The sequence below is a fragment of the Populus trichocarpa genome, chromosome 1 (assembly GCF_000002775.5).
Source record: "Populus trichocarpa isolate Nisqually-1 chromosome 1, P.trichocarpa_v4.1, whole genome shotgun sequence".
In the NCBI taxonomy this organism is placed as follows: domain Eukaryota; kingdom Viridiplantae; phylum Streptophyta; class Magnoliopsida; order Malpighiales; family Salicaceae; genus Populus; species Populus trichocarpa.
The window spans coordinates 13,163,119-13,181,001 of NC_037285.2; the positions used below are offsets into that span (position 1 = coordinate 13,163,119).

General features: G+C 36.2%; 4 protein-coding genes across 9 annotated transcripts; 1 reads left to right on the forward strand and 3 right to left on the reverse strand.

Annotated features, from left to right (window-relative positions):
* Positions 1-444: 444 nt before the first annotated feature.
* On the reverse strand, positions 445-1,955 carry LOC18094607 (uncharacterized). The gene has a single exon (XM_006368943.3). It carries the CDS (start codon positions 1,676-1,678, stop codon positions 569-571), a length of 1,110 nt encoding a protein of 369 aa, XP_006369005.3. The 5' UTR covers positions 1,679-1,955; the 3' UTR covers positions 445-568.
* A 434-nt stretch (positions 1,956-2,389) lies between these two features.
* Positions 2,390-6,429, reverse strand: LOC18094608 (uncharacterized). Of its 2 annotated transcripts, XR_008059261.1 has the most exons (4): positions 6,176-6,429; positions 5,923-6,074; positions 2,983-5,800; positions 2,390-2,818 (listed from the first exon to the last, which is right to left on the reverse strand). XR_008059261.1 is itself a non-coding variant. In XM_024592023.1 (2 exons), the coding sequence occupies exon 1, from the start codon at positions 6,078-6,080 to the stop codon at positions 5,919-5,921; it is 162 nt and encodes a 53-aa protein (XP_024447791.1). In that variant the 3' UTR covers positions 5,360-5,800. The 2 variants fall into 2 exon arrangements, 1 of the variants encoding a protein (XP_024447791.1); XM_024592023.1 differs by lacking the exons at positions 2,390-2,818; positions 6,176-6,429 and having other exon boundaries at positions 5,360-5,800; positions 5,919-6,080.
* An 82-nt stretch (positions 6,430-6,511) lies between these two features.
* LOC18094609 (formyltetrahydrofolate deformylase 1, mitochondrial) lies at positions 6,512-10,534 on the forward strand. Of its 5 annotated transcripts, none has more exons than XM_052452956.1 (9): positions 6,512-6,774; positions 6,900-7,012; positions 7,237-7,387; positions 7,468-7,541; positions 7,629-7,788; positions 8,022-8,120; positions 8,229-8,324; positions 9,298-9,445; positions 10,114-10,534. In XM_052452956.1, exons 1-8 carry the CDS (start codon positions 6,652-6,654, stop codon positions 9,442-9,444), a joined length of 963 nt encoding a protein of 320 aa, XP_052308916.1. In that variant the 5' UTR covers positions 6,512-6,651; the 3' UTR covers position 9,445; positions 10,114-10,534. The 5 variants fall into 5 exon arrangements, with proteins under 5 accessions (XP_052308916.1, XP_024447771.1, XP_024447784.1 ...); XM_024592003.2 differs by having other exon boundaries at positions 6,514-6,774; positions 9,298-9,492; XM_024591998.2 differs by having other exon boundaries at positions 6,515-6,774; positions 9,298-9,488.
* Positions 10,344-13,065, reverse strand: LOC112325451 (VAN3-binding protein). Its single transcript, XM_024591979.2, has 7 exons — positions 12,581-13,065; positions 12,047-12,417; positions 11,502-11,877; positions 11,237-11,413; positions 11,063-11,112; positions 10,924-10,981; positions 10,344-10,749 (listed from the first exon to the last, which is right to left on the reverse strand). The coding sequence occupies exons 2-7, from the start codon at positions 12,302-12,304 to the stop codon at positions 10,511-10,513; spliced, it is 1,158 nt and encodes a 385-aa protein (XP_024447747.1). The 5' UTR covers positions 12,305-12,417; positions 12,581-13,065; the 3' UTR covers positions 10,344-10,510.
* Between the last annotated feature and the right edge of the window lie 4,818 nt (positions 13,066-17,883).

The window sequence follows — 17,883 nt, forward strand, 5'->3', positions numbered from 1 at the left end:
TTGGTTTCTGTGATTCAAACTAAACCAAACCGAACCACGAACAGGCCTAATTCGAATGGGTAGAAAATCTTATGGATAATTTGTATTATCATACTCTCTTGTCTGCCGGCTCACAGTCCCTCCATGAATAACTTACACCACAGACAAAGAGACAGCCCTTTGTTTAACACCAGAGATTGTCTCTCTCAATTGTAAAAGAATAATAAAGCTCCTTCCTTTATCGTTTGCCTTCGATTGTAGTGAGGGGATTTCCTAGTTGGGTCGATTTTTTACAAGTTATAACTTTGAATTTCACGTGAAGCTCAAAGTCACTGTGTAATGGGAAAACTTTCAAGGTACATTCAATTACTTATTAATTTTAATTATTACTGGAATTGAGAGTCGATGTTTTCTGGCATCTCAAAGTTAGATGGAAGGAAGAAGAAGAGGAAGAGATGCCATGAATTTTGACCGACGGCAATGTAAAATAGGGTTTTATTGAAATGAAAAGTGTGAACAACAGAGAAGCTCATGAATTCTCATTCCAGCACCGAGCAGCGCAAAGAAACAAACTAACACAAAACCAAGATCAATTGGTCTTCTTATCCATGTTTTTGAAGAGCTGCTTCATTTGAAACCTCCAAATTAAAAAATATGCCAAACCTAACCCTATTAACACATACACCCACATTTTCTCATCTTCATTCTCCTTCTCAGACCTCACCTCCTCTATACCAAACCACTCCCTCCCTCCATTCCCCGTTATACCCTCCAACACACTCCCATATAACACATACGCCCTATCCTCTCTTCCCACTACAACTGATGTAGCAAACCTCTCCACATCAAGGTCAGTTTTGTCATAAACCACTCCCTCTCCCCAACTGTCGTCACTCTTCAAAAACCACAGCTTCTCATGCGACACAACCAAAACGACACCGTCTCCCCTTATCGCAATCCCATCGGCCACCGGCAAATCCTCGTTCAACAAAACATTCTGTGCCGTCCCGTCGCGAGCATCGACTTTGAACAACTTGCCCGTGTTTGATTGCACCACCAGCAAATACCCCTTGCTGACGTAAGCGATCCCATTCAGCCCGCAGTAACTATACGGTGCGTCGCGGTCCACCGGGAACTGCGTGAAAAGCGGAGATCTCGAGAAAATCGAGGCTTCTCCTTCAGGGTTGACTTTCCATATGAAGTTACCCTCCGGGTATCCTAGCGAGTTGGTGACGTAAGCGTTGCCTTTGAAATCGACGGTGACGGCGTTGGCGACGGGGCGGCGGTTGTCATCGGAGGGGGTAGAGGGGAGGAGGGAGAGGAAGAGCTGCTGACGTGAGCGGAGGTCGTAAGCGGCGAGGGCGTTGAATGGAGGGAGGGGAGGGTCGGAGTGGATGGCAGCTAGGAGGCGGTTGTTGAGTTTATCAACAGCGAGGCCGAGGATGGTGGTGTTAGGAGGGAGGGAGGGGTCGGAGATGATGGTTTCGATAACGCCGGCGTCGGAGACGGAGTGAAGAGTGCGGTGGTGGAGAGAGCCGACGATGAAGTGTTGGGCGGATGGGTCGTAGGCAAGGCCTTCAGGGTAGAGGTTGGGAGATCGGAAATGGATGACGTGTGGCTTTTTTGCTAATGAAGAGATGGGAACCACAATGAAAAAGAGTAGGAGCTGGAGAGTTATGATAGACGACGAGGATGACATGGATTTTGATTTTTTTTTGAAGAGCTTTGGGCTTAGCTTGCAGTTCTAACCTGCAAGTGTGTGATTTTTATAGGGTTCTGTGACTTGGGTAGGGGGAATTCTCTTTCAGAATTTGTTTAATAATCTGTGTTTGATTTTCTTGTCAAAGGGGTTTTGGTTTGGGTTTTTGTTTGTGGTCGTACTTGACACAACTTTGACATATTTATGTAGATTTTTTTAAGTGATTTTTATTTAAAAATATTAAAAATTTAATTTAAAGAAAAAAAATTGTTGAGATTATGAAGTGATAAACTGATCAGAGAAGGATTTCGAGTGCACTATTTATTTGTATGACCTGTGTTTACTTGTGTTTTAATTCAAATAATATATTCCCTAATAGATTGTTCGCTTCCGTTTTACTGCATCATTATTAAGATAAGACAACATCTCAGTGGCAACATGCATGAAGTTCACACACAAAAAGGATCTGTGGCCTTGTAGCTATTAGTTTGGCCAGCACAAGCAATTCACAGATTCATGGTTGATTATATACTGGCATCCATGAAATGACTACTTGTGGCTTGTGAAGTATGTGATTATGCAGGAAACAATAGTAGAGAAATGAAGGTTTACGGATAAGAAGGATAAACTGGTTTTATACAGGATTGACAGGTTTTTGTTGTCTCCTCCTCCTCCTCCTCCTCCTCCTGTACTTCGATGAAGAAGATACATAGAAGAACAATAAAGGAGAGTAAAACAAGAAGCAGCGGTGTTGCCAACGTCAAGACTTGCATAATAGCTTAACTAATGTTCATCCATGACTTCCTGACTTCTAACAAATTGACCCTTCTCAATAGAAAGCTGGGCTGCAACTCAATAGCCACTGAAATCAACCCTTCTTGCCAATTCACTGCAGGAGCTTTTTCTCCTTTTGCTCGAAATGCAGACAAGAAGTTAAGGTGTTCCAAATAGCTAGATCAATGATGCATCTAGAAAACAAGTTCATGCAGAATCACACTTAAAAGGAAGCCTAACTGTATTCGCAAATATATACAATCCAACTCCAATATACTTGAAGACAACTCACTTAACTCGACCATCCTCAGCTTTCAATGTCTGAGTGAAAGGACATGCATACATGCCCAAGAATGGAGCAGCATACTGGGAAAATCAGTAAATGGAACTATTGGATGTTAAAATCAAAACGACAGACAATTGGATGTTCAATCATCCAAACAATACAAAGCAGAAAAAGAGGGGACTGCCTATATATGAGGGAGATGGCAAATGCAATCAAAGACGAAGCAGACTCAACATTCATTTACATGGGGGACTATCTTTCCTACACCACAAACAGACATTTCTTGCTCGTTTTTACTGCCTTTAGCAAACATGCGAAGGTCAAGCATCCCTAACATATGCATATGTCAATTATATCTGGTACCTGAACCAGAAAGCAAGATTGTCAATGGAACACGGTTATTTACGGCTCATGAAAGAAAAGATCTAGCACTGCAGAGCTCAAACCATCAATAATCACCAAACTTTAAAAGCAAAAGGCTGTGACTGAACTCCAGCTTTTAGTCAAAACATAGACAGAACCCTCAGTTCAATTAGATATAACTAGTTTACTGGCATCCGAGAATTGAAAATGAGAGACCATTACTAGCAATAATTTTAAACATTGACAGGTACTTGAAAACAATGATGGCATGTTGATGAGTAATCGTGCCCTGGATGATTTCGAAAGTCGAAACACCGAAGAGAGCAGCCCACACAATTGCCTGGGTCACATCTTACTGTTTCAAGACACATACATGCAATTGTGTTGGTGTTTGGGTTTGTGCGTGCTGTGTTTCTGAAGGTCGTTCCAAAAACGTTCAACACCCTCTTCAATTTGTCGAGCTGTGATCGTAGATTCAAATAGCGCTGGGTTTCGACTGCTAGTTTGCTTGAGCTCGCAAGATTGCCGATTTAGGCTGCGGGTCTCTCCTTAATTTGTATCAAGATTTCAACAGTTTTGCCTTCCCCTGTCGTGATTTCAGATAAACTATTTTAGACCTCATCTTGTTGGAGGACCATTACTGCTATTTATGCCCGCTCTTGCCTCCTGGTTTTCAGGCCCCGATCATTGATTAATCCATCTCTTTTGCCCCCAGTAGGCAGCCTAGTCATGCATGCTTGGTATATTCCTCTTCATCATTTTCTTTAGGCACTTTTGAATTGTTTTTGCCCTTGGCCAAGTCAACTAATCTGCTTGTCAGAAATCAGCACTTGCTCATTTTTGGAAGGTCATTGGCCTTCATGTCTCAGCAAATCCTTCTTTGCTCATCAATTTGTTTAATCAGGCTTAATTAACAGTATTAATTGAAGATCATGCAAAAGACCAAGGAAAATGCTCTATTTAAGGATAAGAACACATTCTTAGAGGTTGGGTGATTTCTTGATCGGTCAATAAAGGTGACGATTCTTAATGAGGGGAATCAAATAAATAGAGAAGCAAAATGAAACAAATGCTTTGAAACACATTTGGCGGCCAGAAATTCAACTGTTTTTATTCCTTCGGAGAAGCAGTCATGATTACTTGGGTGTCAGGACTCGAGTGCGAAGTACACCTCTTTAGACTCGGATATACTATGTAACCTAACCTTTAAACTCGAGTATATCATGTAGCCTATTGCTCCACTGGACTCGAGAAAAGAACGACTCAAAAGAAGCCTTGTAAACCCCACAACTCACTTAAAACTGTGCTTACTAATTGTTTTTTAAAATTAAAAAAATATCAAATTAATATATATAAAATTCATTTTTAACATAATATATAAAAACAATTCAAAAACATTAAAAAAAATTAATTTGAAGTGAAAAAAAAAACTTTAAATTTTGACCAAAAAATAAAATAAAATTAAAACTCACTCTCAACTCTCAAACACCCCCTAAACTCTAAAAATAAATATGCAATATTTACCACTTTTTATCCTTATCTTCATGCAAGTTGACATGGTTCATAGCTATATAAGAATTCATGAACCATCAGGTAAAAGATTTCTTTGTTCATATTCTTCACCTTCAACTTCTGATCATCTCTTCCATTACATCACCTTTAAACTCTGAAATCAAGCACACTAAACAACTTTAAGGCTTCTGTACTCCTACATTTGAGCTAACATAAGCATCGAATGATCCCTTAAATCCAACAAAGGACCTGCTTTGCAAGTGTTCATGATTCTCAAGTCCAGCGATCCATTCTCAACCTTTTAGTCCAATCATCAACTTTGAAAACAACATCATCCTCGGGGGGTTTTCACTAAACCTCATCACCAATCCTTGTGTATCCTGCATTTTTTGCACTACCAAACACTTCAATTCCAAAAGGTAGCTCGTAAAAAGTTCCATAGTAGCTGCCAGCAAAATGGCAATACATTTCAAGCACTTGCATTTTCCACTCTCTAGTCTTTTCTACATTCCCAGATCCATAGGCTTCCACAATGAAAACATCAACTTTAATCATTCTAACAAATCATTTCCAATTCTTCGGTATCATAGCTCAAGTTCATACAGAGTGAACGTACCGACAGAACATTGTTACACCATATGCTCCAGTAAATCCAACCATCATGTAGCACATCAGTAATTAGCATAACCCAAGCCGCCAAGCACATCCAAGACGCTAGTCCAAAAAAATAAAAAAAAGATCACCAATTTCAAACAATAAGCATTCTGCAGTGTCAGCGACATCACTTGACATTCTAGATTCTACAAAGCAAATTTGAAATTCACCACAAAAACACATAACCCGTAGCGTATTCTCATACGCAGGTTCCCTAGATGATAAGGCTAAAAACAGAACAAGAAGACAAATTCAATCAAGTGTCTGTCCTTCTTACACATATTCATCCAACGAACAAAGACGAGTTTGAAATGGCATTAGCATATTTACTAGATCAAAAACTTAGAATCAAACCACATTCAGTTCCATTTTATAAAACTCAGAGTTCCCCAGCAATAACAAATATAACAGAATTAGATTTTCTGTCAATGCACCTCATCCTTTTCTTCTTGCAACTCCTTCAAACTTAACCCAGACAGCGCAATTTCTATTGTATAAAAATCCTCTCTTTAAATCTCTATCAAAACTTTGCCCTGAGAATATTAAAAAAAGAAAAAAGAAAATCAGATTTAACCAGAATTAACAAATTAATAACACCAACAAAACCTAAGATTACTAAGGAAAATAGGAAGAAAATAGGCAAAGGCACACCTACGTCTGTTTGGAGTAAGTGGAAGAAGAAGAAGGACCCCTCTTGTTACGAAACATCATGTAACCGACGGGTAACACCACTCCGATCATCATTATTGCTGCGCCGATTATGTACCTTAACGGACTCGGCGGCTCTACCTCCATGATTCTCCTGTACTGCATCCGCACCGAATCACAATTTGAGATTTTCTAATTTCGAAATGAATTTGTAAGTGATAATAGATCCAGATCCACAATAGGGAGGGAGAGAGACTTACAGGCATTTTCTAATTTATACGATCTGGGTAATTACGATAATCGTACTTCAACGACTGGAGACTTGCTTGATCGATTGCAGTTTCTTTGAGGATATAGTGAAAAGGAGATGCGAAATTTCAAAGTTTTGCTTACGAGTCAGGAGTTGGGACTCCAACCAGGATCTGAGTTCTGTGCCGTGACTGTGAGTGAGATTGGCGCTGAGAATTGTGTGGGGTTGACCACTTGGATATCACAATGACCATTGAACCGGGTATTACGTGTCAAGATCGTGCAGAATCTCGTCTATAAAACGTCATCCACAACTTCAACAAAACGACACCGTCATGATAGACAAAAAGAAACATTCTGAAAATGTGAAAGCAATGTGAGCTTCAACCAGCACCACCACACCCCAAAGGGTAAGGGTAAAAAGTAAGCCTTGGGCAATGCTGCTTCAGCAAAAAATCTTGAATACTTTCCTAAGAGTAGAAGAGATATGAATCTGACACAAAGAAGAGTCCCTCAAGTATTTGAACTTGGAAGAAGCAGCAGCATCAGGTCCTTCAAGTCCATCGATTCCTCCTCTATTACCCACGGCATCCACGTATTCCAATGCCCTGTAAGATAGTCAGTCAGTCACTCCCCTTTACATTTCTTTATTAGTGAAACAAATAAATATGAATGGCTCTTCGTATTGAATTGATAGATAGATAGATACGTATATCTGTCTTTGTCAATGGTTAGGACGCTGTTGGTATTGTTGCGAAGCTATCAGATTGTATCGCTTCCAGAGGTGGAAACATTCTCGGTGCTGATGTTTTCGTCCCTGAAAACAAGAATGTCTTCTATTCTAGAAGGTATTGCATCAAATTTATTACTCCATTTCCTATCTTTTTGTTTGTTATTTTGCTGAATCAGAGTCTTTGTGGTTGGATTTGGTTCGTAGACTTTCAAAATCTTATTTTTCTATTTTAATGCTTTTGCTAATGGGTCTGTGTGTTTAGGGTAGTTGGGAGCAAGCTTGACTTATTAATTTTGCTAGCAAGTGGAGGTGTATTTTGATTTCTGTGCAATGTGGCAGTGAGTTTATTTTTGACCCTGTTAAATGGCCACGGTTGCAAATGGATGAGGACTTTCTCAGGATTTCAAAAATGTTTGATGCAACAAGGTCCGTTGTCCGGGTGCCTAAGCTAGACCCCAAATTCAAGATTGCTGTTCTTGCTTCAAAGCAGGTGCATTTGGTTATATTTTTTCCAGTTGTTGTTTTTTATGCCATCGATATTATTTTAAACCTGTGTTTGTCTTGCTGCAGGAACACTGCCTGATTGATTTGTTACACTCATGGCAAGATGGAAGACTTCCGGTTGATATAACTCGTGTAATCAGGTGAACTTTTTGGAATGTCACCCTTTTTATTTTATATCTGTCTGGTTTCAAGGATACTAATTATGATTCTTCATGCATTCGTAACAGTAATCATGATAGATTCCCAAACACGCATGTGGTTCGATTTCTTGAAAGGAATAGTATTCCTTATCATTATTTGGGCACCAGCAAAGAGAATAACAGAGAAGACGAGATCTTGGATTTGGTTCAGAATACTGATTTTTTAGTTCTTGCCAGGTATATGCAGGTAAATATGATGATAAGGTCCATAGTGCCTCTTCTGCTTACTTCTTGCATGCCAAACTAAAAGAATATATTACCTGCATAAAGGAAGTCCTGTGATATTTACCTTGCGTCTGTCTTTTTGGTACCCTCAACCATAATATATTACCTGCATAGTTATGATGCATACGCAGTTGTTGATATAATTGAATCAGCTATTGTGACATTTCAAATCACAAAAGTTAATTCTTGCTGCAGTTATTATCTGGTAAGTTTTTGCAGAGATATAGGAAAGATATAATTAACATTCACCATGGCCTTTTGCCATCATTTAAGGGTGGGCATCCATCAAAGCAGGTTAGTTTTCTAACCTTATTCTTATGATAAAGAAGTTATCACATTTTCAACCATTTCAACTTTCCTCCGACTCCCATACATGTTTAATTTGCTAGATATTGTTCGCAGGCATTTGATGCGGGTGTGAAATTAATTGGTGCGACAAGTCACTTTGTTACCGAAGAGCTTGATGCAGGGCCTATCATTGAGCAGATGGTAATCATTGTTAGTGCACTATGTTCTCATCTAAATTCTGGTAATTTTAGCTGTTTGTACTCAGTGATGAATATTTTATTGCCTCATCGATTTGGGTTTTGTTTCCTTTTTTTTCAAGTTGCTCCATCACTTCCTCTGCCACCACATTATCATTGTTCTTGCCATGTTGCTAAAATGTTCAGATGTAAACTGTATTTCACTTGGTAAAATTTTCCACACACAAATTTATACAATGCTGGAACTTCTTGAATTAATCAACAATTGTAAATCAAATATCGATCACCCATTCTACTGAATATAGGTTTGCTGGATGCTTGCTTATTTCTAGAATAGAAGGCTATCAAACGAAATCCTAGTTGACAGGTTTCAATATCATGGTGCTCAGGAGAAATAAAGAGTCTACTGTGAATGGAAATGGCCATTTTTTTCCAGGCATCAAACACAAACATATCAAGTAGGAACTATGTGTGACTGAAATCTATGAGATGGCTGGATCAAGTTGAATTAGCTGAAGGAGAATATAATAGTCTTTAAAAAGTGCTCAACTACAATTGTTTCTTGCTTTTTGTGAGAGATTTCAAAATGACTGGTAAAGAATCTGACTGTCGTGATTTTGATCTAATTTCTTGTATGGCTGATGTTGTTCATTCAAGGATTTGTGTGATTCCACACTCTTTCCTTGTTTGAAAATCAAGTTCAAGTTTGATTTGTTGAGTTGTTTACTGGATTTTTGAAGCTATGCTGGTGAAGATAACGGGAAGGATTTGTTCATCAGAATAAATTGTCTCAAACCCTGTTTTAATCTATCACCATTGCTGTTTGAAGTTCTAATGTTATATGGGGTGTTTCATCACATCTTTCGTAGCATGCTATTGTGATGTTTGGTCCTTGATCTTTATCCACCAGGCGTTGCAGGATATCTGTAACTGGTTTTGCCTTCAACTTTCTTATGTTTTTTGATTTCTTTCTTTACATGTTGCAGGTTGAGAGGGTTTCCCATAGAGATAATATACAAAGTTTTGTGCAGAAATCAGAGAACCTTGAAAAACAATGCCTTGCAAAAGCTATAAAATCATACTGCGAATTGCGTGTTTTGCCTAATGAGGAAAACAGAACTGTTGTATTCTGAGGTGAAGACAAAGGAGAGAAAGCTGTTGACAGTGATTACAATCTGTATGTATGTCAAGTTATTCATTTAAATTTTCTAATTAAAATATTGACAACACGTAGAAATGATGATTACGTATACTTCAAACTCAAAAGTCACCTAGTGAAATTCAAGCCTTCTCTTTCGATTTGACTTGCTGAGATCATCAGACAAGACTGGATATTTTTTTGCCCACCTAAAGTAAGTTTATCTTTAGTTTATCACCAGGTATCTATGTGAATAGAACTACTAAACCGCTATTTTATTTTTGTGTTTTGCTGCTTCTGAGGATGTCTCAGTCTCCTCTTGTACATTCTTCCTCCTTCGATAGTAAAGTCTCTCTTTCCTGATAAAAAAAAAACTCTTGTTTGTTCCTTTACAGTGTATGCAAGCTAGCTCCTTAGAATTCAGCCCCTTGGTTAACACGGACGGGATGATTAATAGGCACATGTTTATTCATGGGTGTTTCAATTGAAACTGAAATGCATTATATAACTACGTTTCAATTGAAACTGAAATGCATTAGATAACTACAGGGGCTGTTATATCTTGATTGTTACTTTTGTAGTATGCTAAATTTTGATACCTGGGACTTGTCTGAAATTAAAAGGAAAATTAAGGAAAGAAACTTCTTTGTTTTTTGACACACAGGTACATGGTTAACTTTTACTTAATTCACTGTAAGAATGAAGATTGTAGAAGATTTCTCAACTCTGTCAGCTCTACCTTCTTGACAATCCTAGACGCAACCTGACAGAAACTACGCTGCCCAACTTTCACATATTTGCCTAAGTTCGTGCACACAGACATGGAAAATTGGTTATGATGTTACAGGACCCTTGAAAGGAGAGCTGTCTCTTCTGATTTCATAAATTGGGGACTGCACAGGGGAATCGTGTATGCATTTCTTATATTGCATAGGTAAATTCTACATAAGAGGGATTTTCATTTGTAATATCACTAGTATACCATTGTCATACTCTAAGATCATTAAACAAAACTTTCATCTGTCCTGTATTCTTGGAGCAATATACAAACATGGATCATACTATGCGCCATCGTTTATGCTTAAGCATTTCAGTGAGCGGTCAGTTACTTCCACATAACTTACTTGTTGCAGGAGATTTTTTATATCATCAACCCACCTCTGCTTGTGAACTTTGCTTTTACACTCGAACTCATGCAGACCTTGTGCTGTTTTAATGCCGAAATACACTTCTTCAGTACTTACTCTTTCTTTTATATAACGCCATGCTGTTGTCTCATCACAAACTCCATAAACAACACCTAATAGCAGCAGAAGATATTCAGATCTAAAACTGCAGAAATTGTTCCTCAAGTATTTCGAGATTTGAGAGAAAAAAAAATGCTGCGCGAAGTAGATTAAAGAAACGGTAAAGATAAAAAGGAACTGGAGAAAGATGGAAAAAATGCCAAAGCGACACTGAGGTAAATTCTTACCTTTGTGCTTCTTGGACAAGGCTCCTCCAACGTGTTTGCTTTTGATCTTAATTAGGACCTGGAAAGATTTATACTGGTGAACAAGGAAGTTTATGACTAATAAACCATTGCTCCAACTTTTCTCGAAGTTAGTATGTACCTGAGATTTCTTGTTGATGTACACGGTGACATGTTTCCATCGCAACGCCCCTGACAATTCCGGTAACAACTATCTAGCGTTAGCATCTAAAATCACTCCACAGCAGTTACATTTCTTGGTATTTCTTTATCAAGATTTCTAGTAAATTCCAAAAGCAACAGAGAGAGCATGGACCTTTCTTTGTGTGTTGCAACAGTTCACCAACACAGGGAGGACCCCGTTCTTCTAATGGACCATTTAAAGAAGTCCAGTAAGGAGTGTTTGCCACCCCCCTATCATAAGGACTTATAGCAGCATTCCTTCTTGCTTCTTTTGGTAATCTTGCTTTTAAAGTTGCTTCTCCTCTCAAAGCTGATATAAAAGGATAGATCACATTACTTTGTAAGCAATATTAAGCGATAGGAAAAACGTGAATACCAGGAAAAGATTGAGCAATTACCTGTCGCTGCTGCTGCAGTAAGGGTCATTAGATCACCTGGACTTTGAATATCTACTGCTGATCTCACAACAGAAGCCATACGATCATGATCAGCTCCAGCTGATTCTGCTAATTCTATGCAATGTGATGCGAGGAGTTCTGTAGCTGAGGCCAAAGCCATGTTCATTTTGGAGCTGGAGCCACTAGAATTTCCTGCAGCGGTCACCGCAGCCAAGGCTGCAGCTAGTCCGGCTATAGATACAGCAGAATGCATATGAGCATTTTCGGTGCGTGCTTTGTCTTTCTTCTTCACTGCACGACTGCTGAATTCCTTGTGGTGGAACCATTTTCCTAATGATCCAGTCCTTGGACTATTAGAGTTTACCACCTTCCCTGACTGCAAAGAAGCGAAATAATTAGATGATAAGAATTGAGTGGATTATGTGCCAAGAAAAGCATTGAATGACTTAAAACAGAATTGAGAGTGTTCTGATTCGTAATAGAAAATAATGAGCACATGATGGAGAAACTATGAATAACTAAGAGTGGCGGAGAAGATGACTCACTGCTTGTGGTGCCACAATTATCTCTGCAAATGTATCGGAATTCTTTTCAGTGAAAAATTGTTTCTGCTTCTGAGCTAGAGCTTTTGAAATTTCTGAAGCAGAGAGACTCCAGGATCTAGACAAGAACTCCATAGGCTCTCTTGGTGTCTTTGGTTGAGGGATTGTTGGCAGTGAAGATGCTGGTTTCATCTCCTGGTCCGCCTCTAAATAATCTAGCAAAGAACTACTTTTAAAAGAAGAATAAAGCCCACTTTCCATTTCTTCTATCTATATCTCAATAATATTCCAATCAAATTGCAAAGCTTCTCTTTCTTGAGCTCCTTGCACAGGTCAGTGATCTATCTCATTAAAATTACAATAACTGAAGTTCCCTGCAATATCAGTGAAAGATACCTCTAAGAAGAAGAAGAAGTTCCAAATTAGACAATAACGTGCAAGGTTTCAAAGAAAGAGCATTCCTTGCTAAGACCTGAAAGAGGTTGCAAAAGAAATAAAGAAGGCCAAAATATGAAGGTAGAGATCTGCTCTACTAACCTGGCAAGCTCAGAGGCTTTATATACTAGCAAAACAATATTACTCTACAACTCTTCCTTTGGAACTAACTTCTTATATATAGCTTGTAGCTGCAAAAAGGTCAAGAAACTGCAAAATAGGAGGCAAAATAGAGTACAAAAGCACTTTCCAAAACCTAGTGCTTTGAAACCTCAGGAAAATAAGGTCAGGTCTCATGAAAGGGATCAAAAAGACAGAAGTCACGGAACTCGATAGCTAATATAATCCTAGTTTAAAGGACACAAGGAGAACATTATCCTTAATAAACGGGGACTGTTTCTTGAGCACTCATGCAAGAAAGCGCAGGATTCTATAAGGAAACAACGGATTATATGTATTAAACTCTTTACTTTTTGGGCAGTATGAGTATTAAATGTCGAGTATATTTGCCCAATGAGTGCTAATAAGAGCGCATGGATGGTCTCTCTTATAGGTATTTTGAAACTCGGAATTCTGTGCAAATACCAGCCAACTCATGAGCACTAGCTAGACGGTGGGGACAGTTTAGGATTCTCTCTCTTTCATTTAAACAGCCTTGCTCAAAAGCGGACGGTTAAGGTTGGTAACCTTATCTATCACATTTAAGTTAATTCCTTCAAGTAACTACGTACTTAGATTAGTGTTCTAAACTTTTATTTTTATTTTTTTTGGATAATTTTTTTCTAACATAAAAAAAAATACTCTGATGCTAGTATTTTTTTTTTAAAAAAATAAGATTTGAGTTATTGATTTAACTTGGTTTACAAGCTTGGTTAATTTAATAATATAATTAAAAAACAATAACAATAACAATAAATAAATCAAATTAAATTTGTTTAGACAATGATTAACTACAAAAAAATAAATGCTTGAAAATATCATGAAAATATACCCTTTCAATTTCTTAAAAGGTCTCCATAATCTTATTTTATAACGATACAAAAATTAAATAAGAATGAGATAACCCTATAAAAAACAAGATGAAAAAAAAATAAAGCTTAATTCCTAAAAAATCAAACGTTGAAGGAAAAAATTGAAAAAAAATCAATTAAAAAAAAAACAAAAAAACTCGACTCAACACAAGAAAAACTTGGTTAAGAGACTAGAATAATCTCGTAGAAATTAAATAAAACTAAGAAGCTCAATTTTCAAACCAACACAATGTTGAAGAGCAAAACTTAGAAAAACATAAATAAAAAAACAAAAAAAATATATACTCAAGTCAACCCGCCGAGCCTACAATCCAGGATATGAGATTGAGACAATTTCATAGAAAAAATTAAAACAAAAAAAAATCAGAAAGCTCAATCCCCAACAAATCCAATATTGAACGATGAAATTGAAAAAAAAATCAATTGTAAGAAAGAACCTGAAAAAAAAGACCAAAGTCAACTCGGGTTAACCTTTCAAACTCGTGACCCGAGTCATGAGGTAAAAATTATCTCATAAAAGACAAACCTAAAAAATCACGAAGCTTAAGTATGTTAAGGGATGAGATTGAGAAAAAAATTCAATAAATAAAGATCCAAACCAAAACAAATATAAATTAAAAAAAATGATAACTAAATTTGATATAAAAATAAAATGAAACCAAATGCTTAGGTATGAAATTGAAAAAAAAATCAATTAAGAAAAGGATTCAAAACAAAACAAATAGCAATCACAAGAATAACGACCAAACTTAATATTAAAATCAAATGAAACCAAATATTGAGGGATACAACTGAAACAAAAAAATAAAATAAAAAAATTCAAAGCAAAACAAATAGCAATGGAAAGATCGAGGATTAAATTTGATACATTAACAAAATGACATGACACCTTTTAATTTTGGTAGGGCTGGTTTGAATCTCGAAAAGATAAAAGAGAAAAGAAGGAGGAGAAGAAAAGGGGTAGCTAGCTCCAAACCACCACTTGCCAGCTCAATAGGAAGAGCTCGACACACCGCTTTCGACATCACCACAAAAGTGAGCGTTTAGCAGTTGCGAGATGCTTCACGCATCGCCTAAATGTGACGGACATCTCTAGCCTTCTAGCATGTGCATTGCACTAGCCTATTTTACTTGCCCGTTTAACAGGGTCACATATTTATTTTTGTTTTAATTTTACTTTTTTAAAACTTAAGCCTCGTTTGTTTGCTGGAAAGTAGTTTCCTGTTGGAAAGTGAATTCCAGGAAAATGAATTATTTTATGATGTTTGGTAGTGTAATGGAAAATAAATTGGAAAACATTTTCCAGTGTTTGGTTATGTTATGGAAAATGAGCTGGAAAATAACTTATTAATGTTTTATTTTTCTCAAGTTTATTAAAATAATGAGGAACAAATCTTACAAATTAAAAAGTTGAATGAGAATGAAATTGAAAAAAAAATTAATTTCATAAATTATCTCAAATAAAATAAATAATAATCAAAATAATAGAGATCAAATCTAAAAAAAAATGAAAGATGAAGAAATTAAAATAATAATAATAATTAATATTTCATAAATTATTTCAAATAAAATAAATAACAATAAAAAGAATGAGGACCAAATTTGATACATAAAAAATTTCAATAAAAAAATAATAATGGAAAAGCAAATAACAATTATAAAAATGAGAACCAAAGTTAATATAAAAATTAAATTTTAAGAGATGAAATTGAAAAATAAATATTCAAAATAAAAATAAATATAACAATAAAAAGTTTGAGGATCAAATTTGATATAATCAGCAAATAATATAATATTTTTAAATTTTTCACAACTTCCGGAAAGTGTTTTCCGCCTAAATTTTTCAGGAAAACACTTTCTTGAAAATCAAGTCAAATTTTTCTTTGACTGGAAAGTGTTTTTTATTGATCAACTTTTTTAATAACAAACAAATATAAAAAATAATAAAAAATAATTTTCAGAAAATAAATTTCGGAAACAAACATAGCCTTAATTATTCTAATTTAGGCTAATTTACTAGGCTCGGCTCAGTTGATGCTCGACTTAACATGCTAGCTAGCCAGTCACTCTCGCTATACCTAATTACACAGACTACATACACAGTCTCATAATTGGCCTCTGCTAATCTATGGTGGCGTTGACACCGACACAAACGCCAATTTCCATGCTCGTATCAGGTTTCAACATGGAGGGATTATCCCGTACGAAACTCCAGGCTTGCCTTGTACTCAACGTGTTATTTCCTTGTCACACACACATACATGCACGACCTCACTTGCCGACTTGATCACCGAAGGCCCACTATCAGCCAAAGATTCCGACTTCACTCAGATTTCAAATTTTGGGATGGGATGGCGCATCTCATGAAAAGTGTTCAACCTTTTCCTTATCTTCAAGAGCTGAAAGAGCTGCAAAGAGGGCCACTAGTCTGCATTATACACATGCACAGGATGGCCCATCGTGATAAATGATTTGACCAAGCCAGGCTGCGACGCCTATAATTTTCACACTCACCACTGGGAGAGTACGGGGACTAGTATCAGCTCATAATTACATGGGAGTTCTTTTTGTCCCCTTTTGTTGGTATAGTAGATGGCCATTACTAACACAGTGTAGAAGGAGCGTTTGAGCATGTCCTTGTCGATATTGGATTTTTAGTTATCTTTTCTCTATTCTTCTTCTCAGTAACTCCCAAAAATTATCTAACTTTAGCTTTGTTGGAAACACAGACACTGTTCTATACGCGGATTTGAAATTCCTCACAATCTTTTGGACAGCTAGCAGCTTTAATCATATGATTATTATTCTGGTGGATGGTGGTCAAGGGTGTCATTTTAAAGTGTTTTATGTTTTAAGATATATTAAAATATTTTTTTATTTTTGATATCAAAATATCAAAATCATTAAAAAACACTAAAAATATTAATTTAATAATTTTTTCACTTAAAACAAACTTTTAAAATATATCTAAAAAGTTATAACACTCTCAAACAATAATAATAATAATATCAAATAAGAAAGAAGCATGTGTAAATTAATTTGAGAATACATAAAAAAAAAAATAGCAATGAATTCATAGGTTTTTCTGCAATATGTAAAGACATGTCATTATAGCTTTGTAACCTCTTTTCGTTATATTTTTTTAAAAAAAATCAAGAAAAAAAAAGATTAGGAAGTAAAATAATGATTAAAAGAAAAGAGGGACCAAAATAAAAATAAGAGTTTAAATCCTTCTCTAAATCAACATGAAAAGGGAGTGGGCAATAAATCACATATACATAAAAAGATTAAAAAAAAAATACATGAAAGAGAGAAACTAGAATGAAAACGACTTTAAAAAATAAAACAAAAAAAGAAAATCCAACTGAAAAAGAAAAGAAACGAAAAACTCTTTTCTTCACACACATAACCCTAGCTTCCATGGTTTCCCCTTCTTCTCACCAAGTTGCGCCACCACACAATCACACCAATAGCTCTATCGCTGGTAAATAAGTGGTGGCATAACACAACAACAATGCCCCTTAATAGACCACAAATGTTTTTCCCTATCTCTTTGTCAGACAATTATGCAATAACCTTTCCCACTTCTGTGACCACCATCTTATCTTTCCCACTTATGTGTGACCATCATCTTACCTTTCTCCTTCAACAACCATCAACAACTTTGATCTCCCTCTCCTCCACCACCCTTGATTTCCCTTCTAATCATAACCCTTTTTTCCTCATAAAGCTAATAAAAAAAACCCAAGAAAAGACAATCCGAAAACATACCCAAATAACCTAGAAATCATAGGATCATTAAACCTTAAAAACCCAACTTTTTTTTTGTTGTTTTATAGGTTTTAGCATTGTGTGTGTATAACACGCGCTGCTCACAAATTCCAGCAACTCTCTAGCATGTGAGGTGTGTGGTAACTCTATAATGATTACCTTTTGTTTTAACATATAAAAAATGTGAAAATTTCCAAGAAAAATGTGTTCTTAATGCAATTCATTAGGTCAATTCAAGTCGTGATTTCTAACCCTTTCGGTTATCATTTTAATGACTTTTCATTGTAACTCAATTTTGACCTTGGTTTTAATCACTTTTTTATTATTTTAAAAAATAGAAAAAAAATGCAAAAATATTAAAAATTTCAATGAAAATGCATTCTCGATGCAATTTGGCCAATTTGGCCAATTCACGATTATTTTGTAATTTTTAACCTCTTTGATGAGTTTTCATCATAATTCATTTTTTACCAATGTTCCAACCACTTTTCTTATTATTTTTATAAATTATAAAAAAATTGAAAAAAAATACAAAAAGTTTCAAGAAAATTGTGTTCTCAACGCGATTAGCCTAACAACCATTTTACAATTCTTAACCCTTTT

What these genes read in the sequence shown, in the direction of transcription:
- LOC18094608 (XM_024592023.1), bottom strand. Translation starts at nt 6,080, where the DNA reads ATGCAGTACAGGAGAATCATGGAGGTAGAGCCGCCGAGTCCGTTAAGG.
- LOC18094607 (XM_006368943.3), bottom strand. Translation starts at nt 1,678, where the DNA reads ATGTCATCCTCGTCGTCTATCATAACTCTCCAGCTCCTACTCTTTTTC.
- LOC18094609 (XM_052452956.1), top strand. Translation starts at nt 6,652, where the DNA reads ATGAATCTGACACAAAGAAGAGTCCCTCAAGTATTTGAACTTGGAAGA. An exon ending in CTGTTCTTGCTTCAAAGCAG is followed by an intron (nt 7,388 to 7,467) that starts GTGCATTTGGTT and finishes GTCTTGCTGCAG; the next exon opens with GAACACTGCCTGATTGATTT. An exon ending in TTGAGCAGATGGTAATCATT is followed by an intron (nt 8,325 to 9,297) that starts GTTAGTGCACTA and finishes TACATGTTGCAG; the next exon opens with GTTGAGAGGGTTTCCCATAG.
- LOC112325451 (XM_024591979.2), bottom strand. Translation starts at nt 12,304, where the DNA reads ATGGAAAGTGGGCTTTATTCTTCTTTTAAAAGTAGTTCTTTGCTAGAT. An exon ending in TAATTGTGGCACCACAAGCA is followed by an intron (nt 11,878 to 12,046) that starts GTGAGTCATCTT and finishes GCTTCTTTGCAG; the next exon opens with TCAGGGAAGGTGGTAAACTC. An exon ending in ACATCAACAAGAAATCTCAG is followed by an intron (nt 10,982 to 11,062) that starts GTACATACTAAC and finishes AAATCTTTCCAG; the next exon opens with GTCCTAATTAAGATCAAAAG.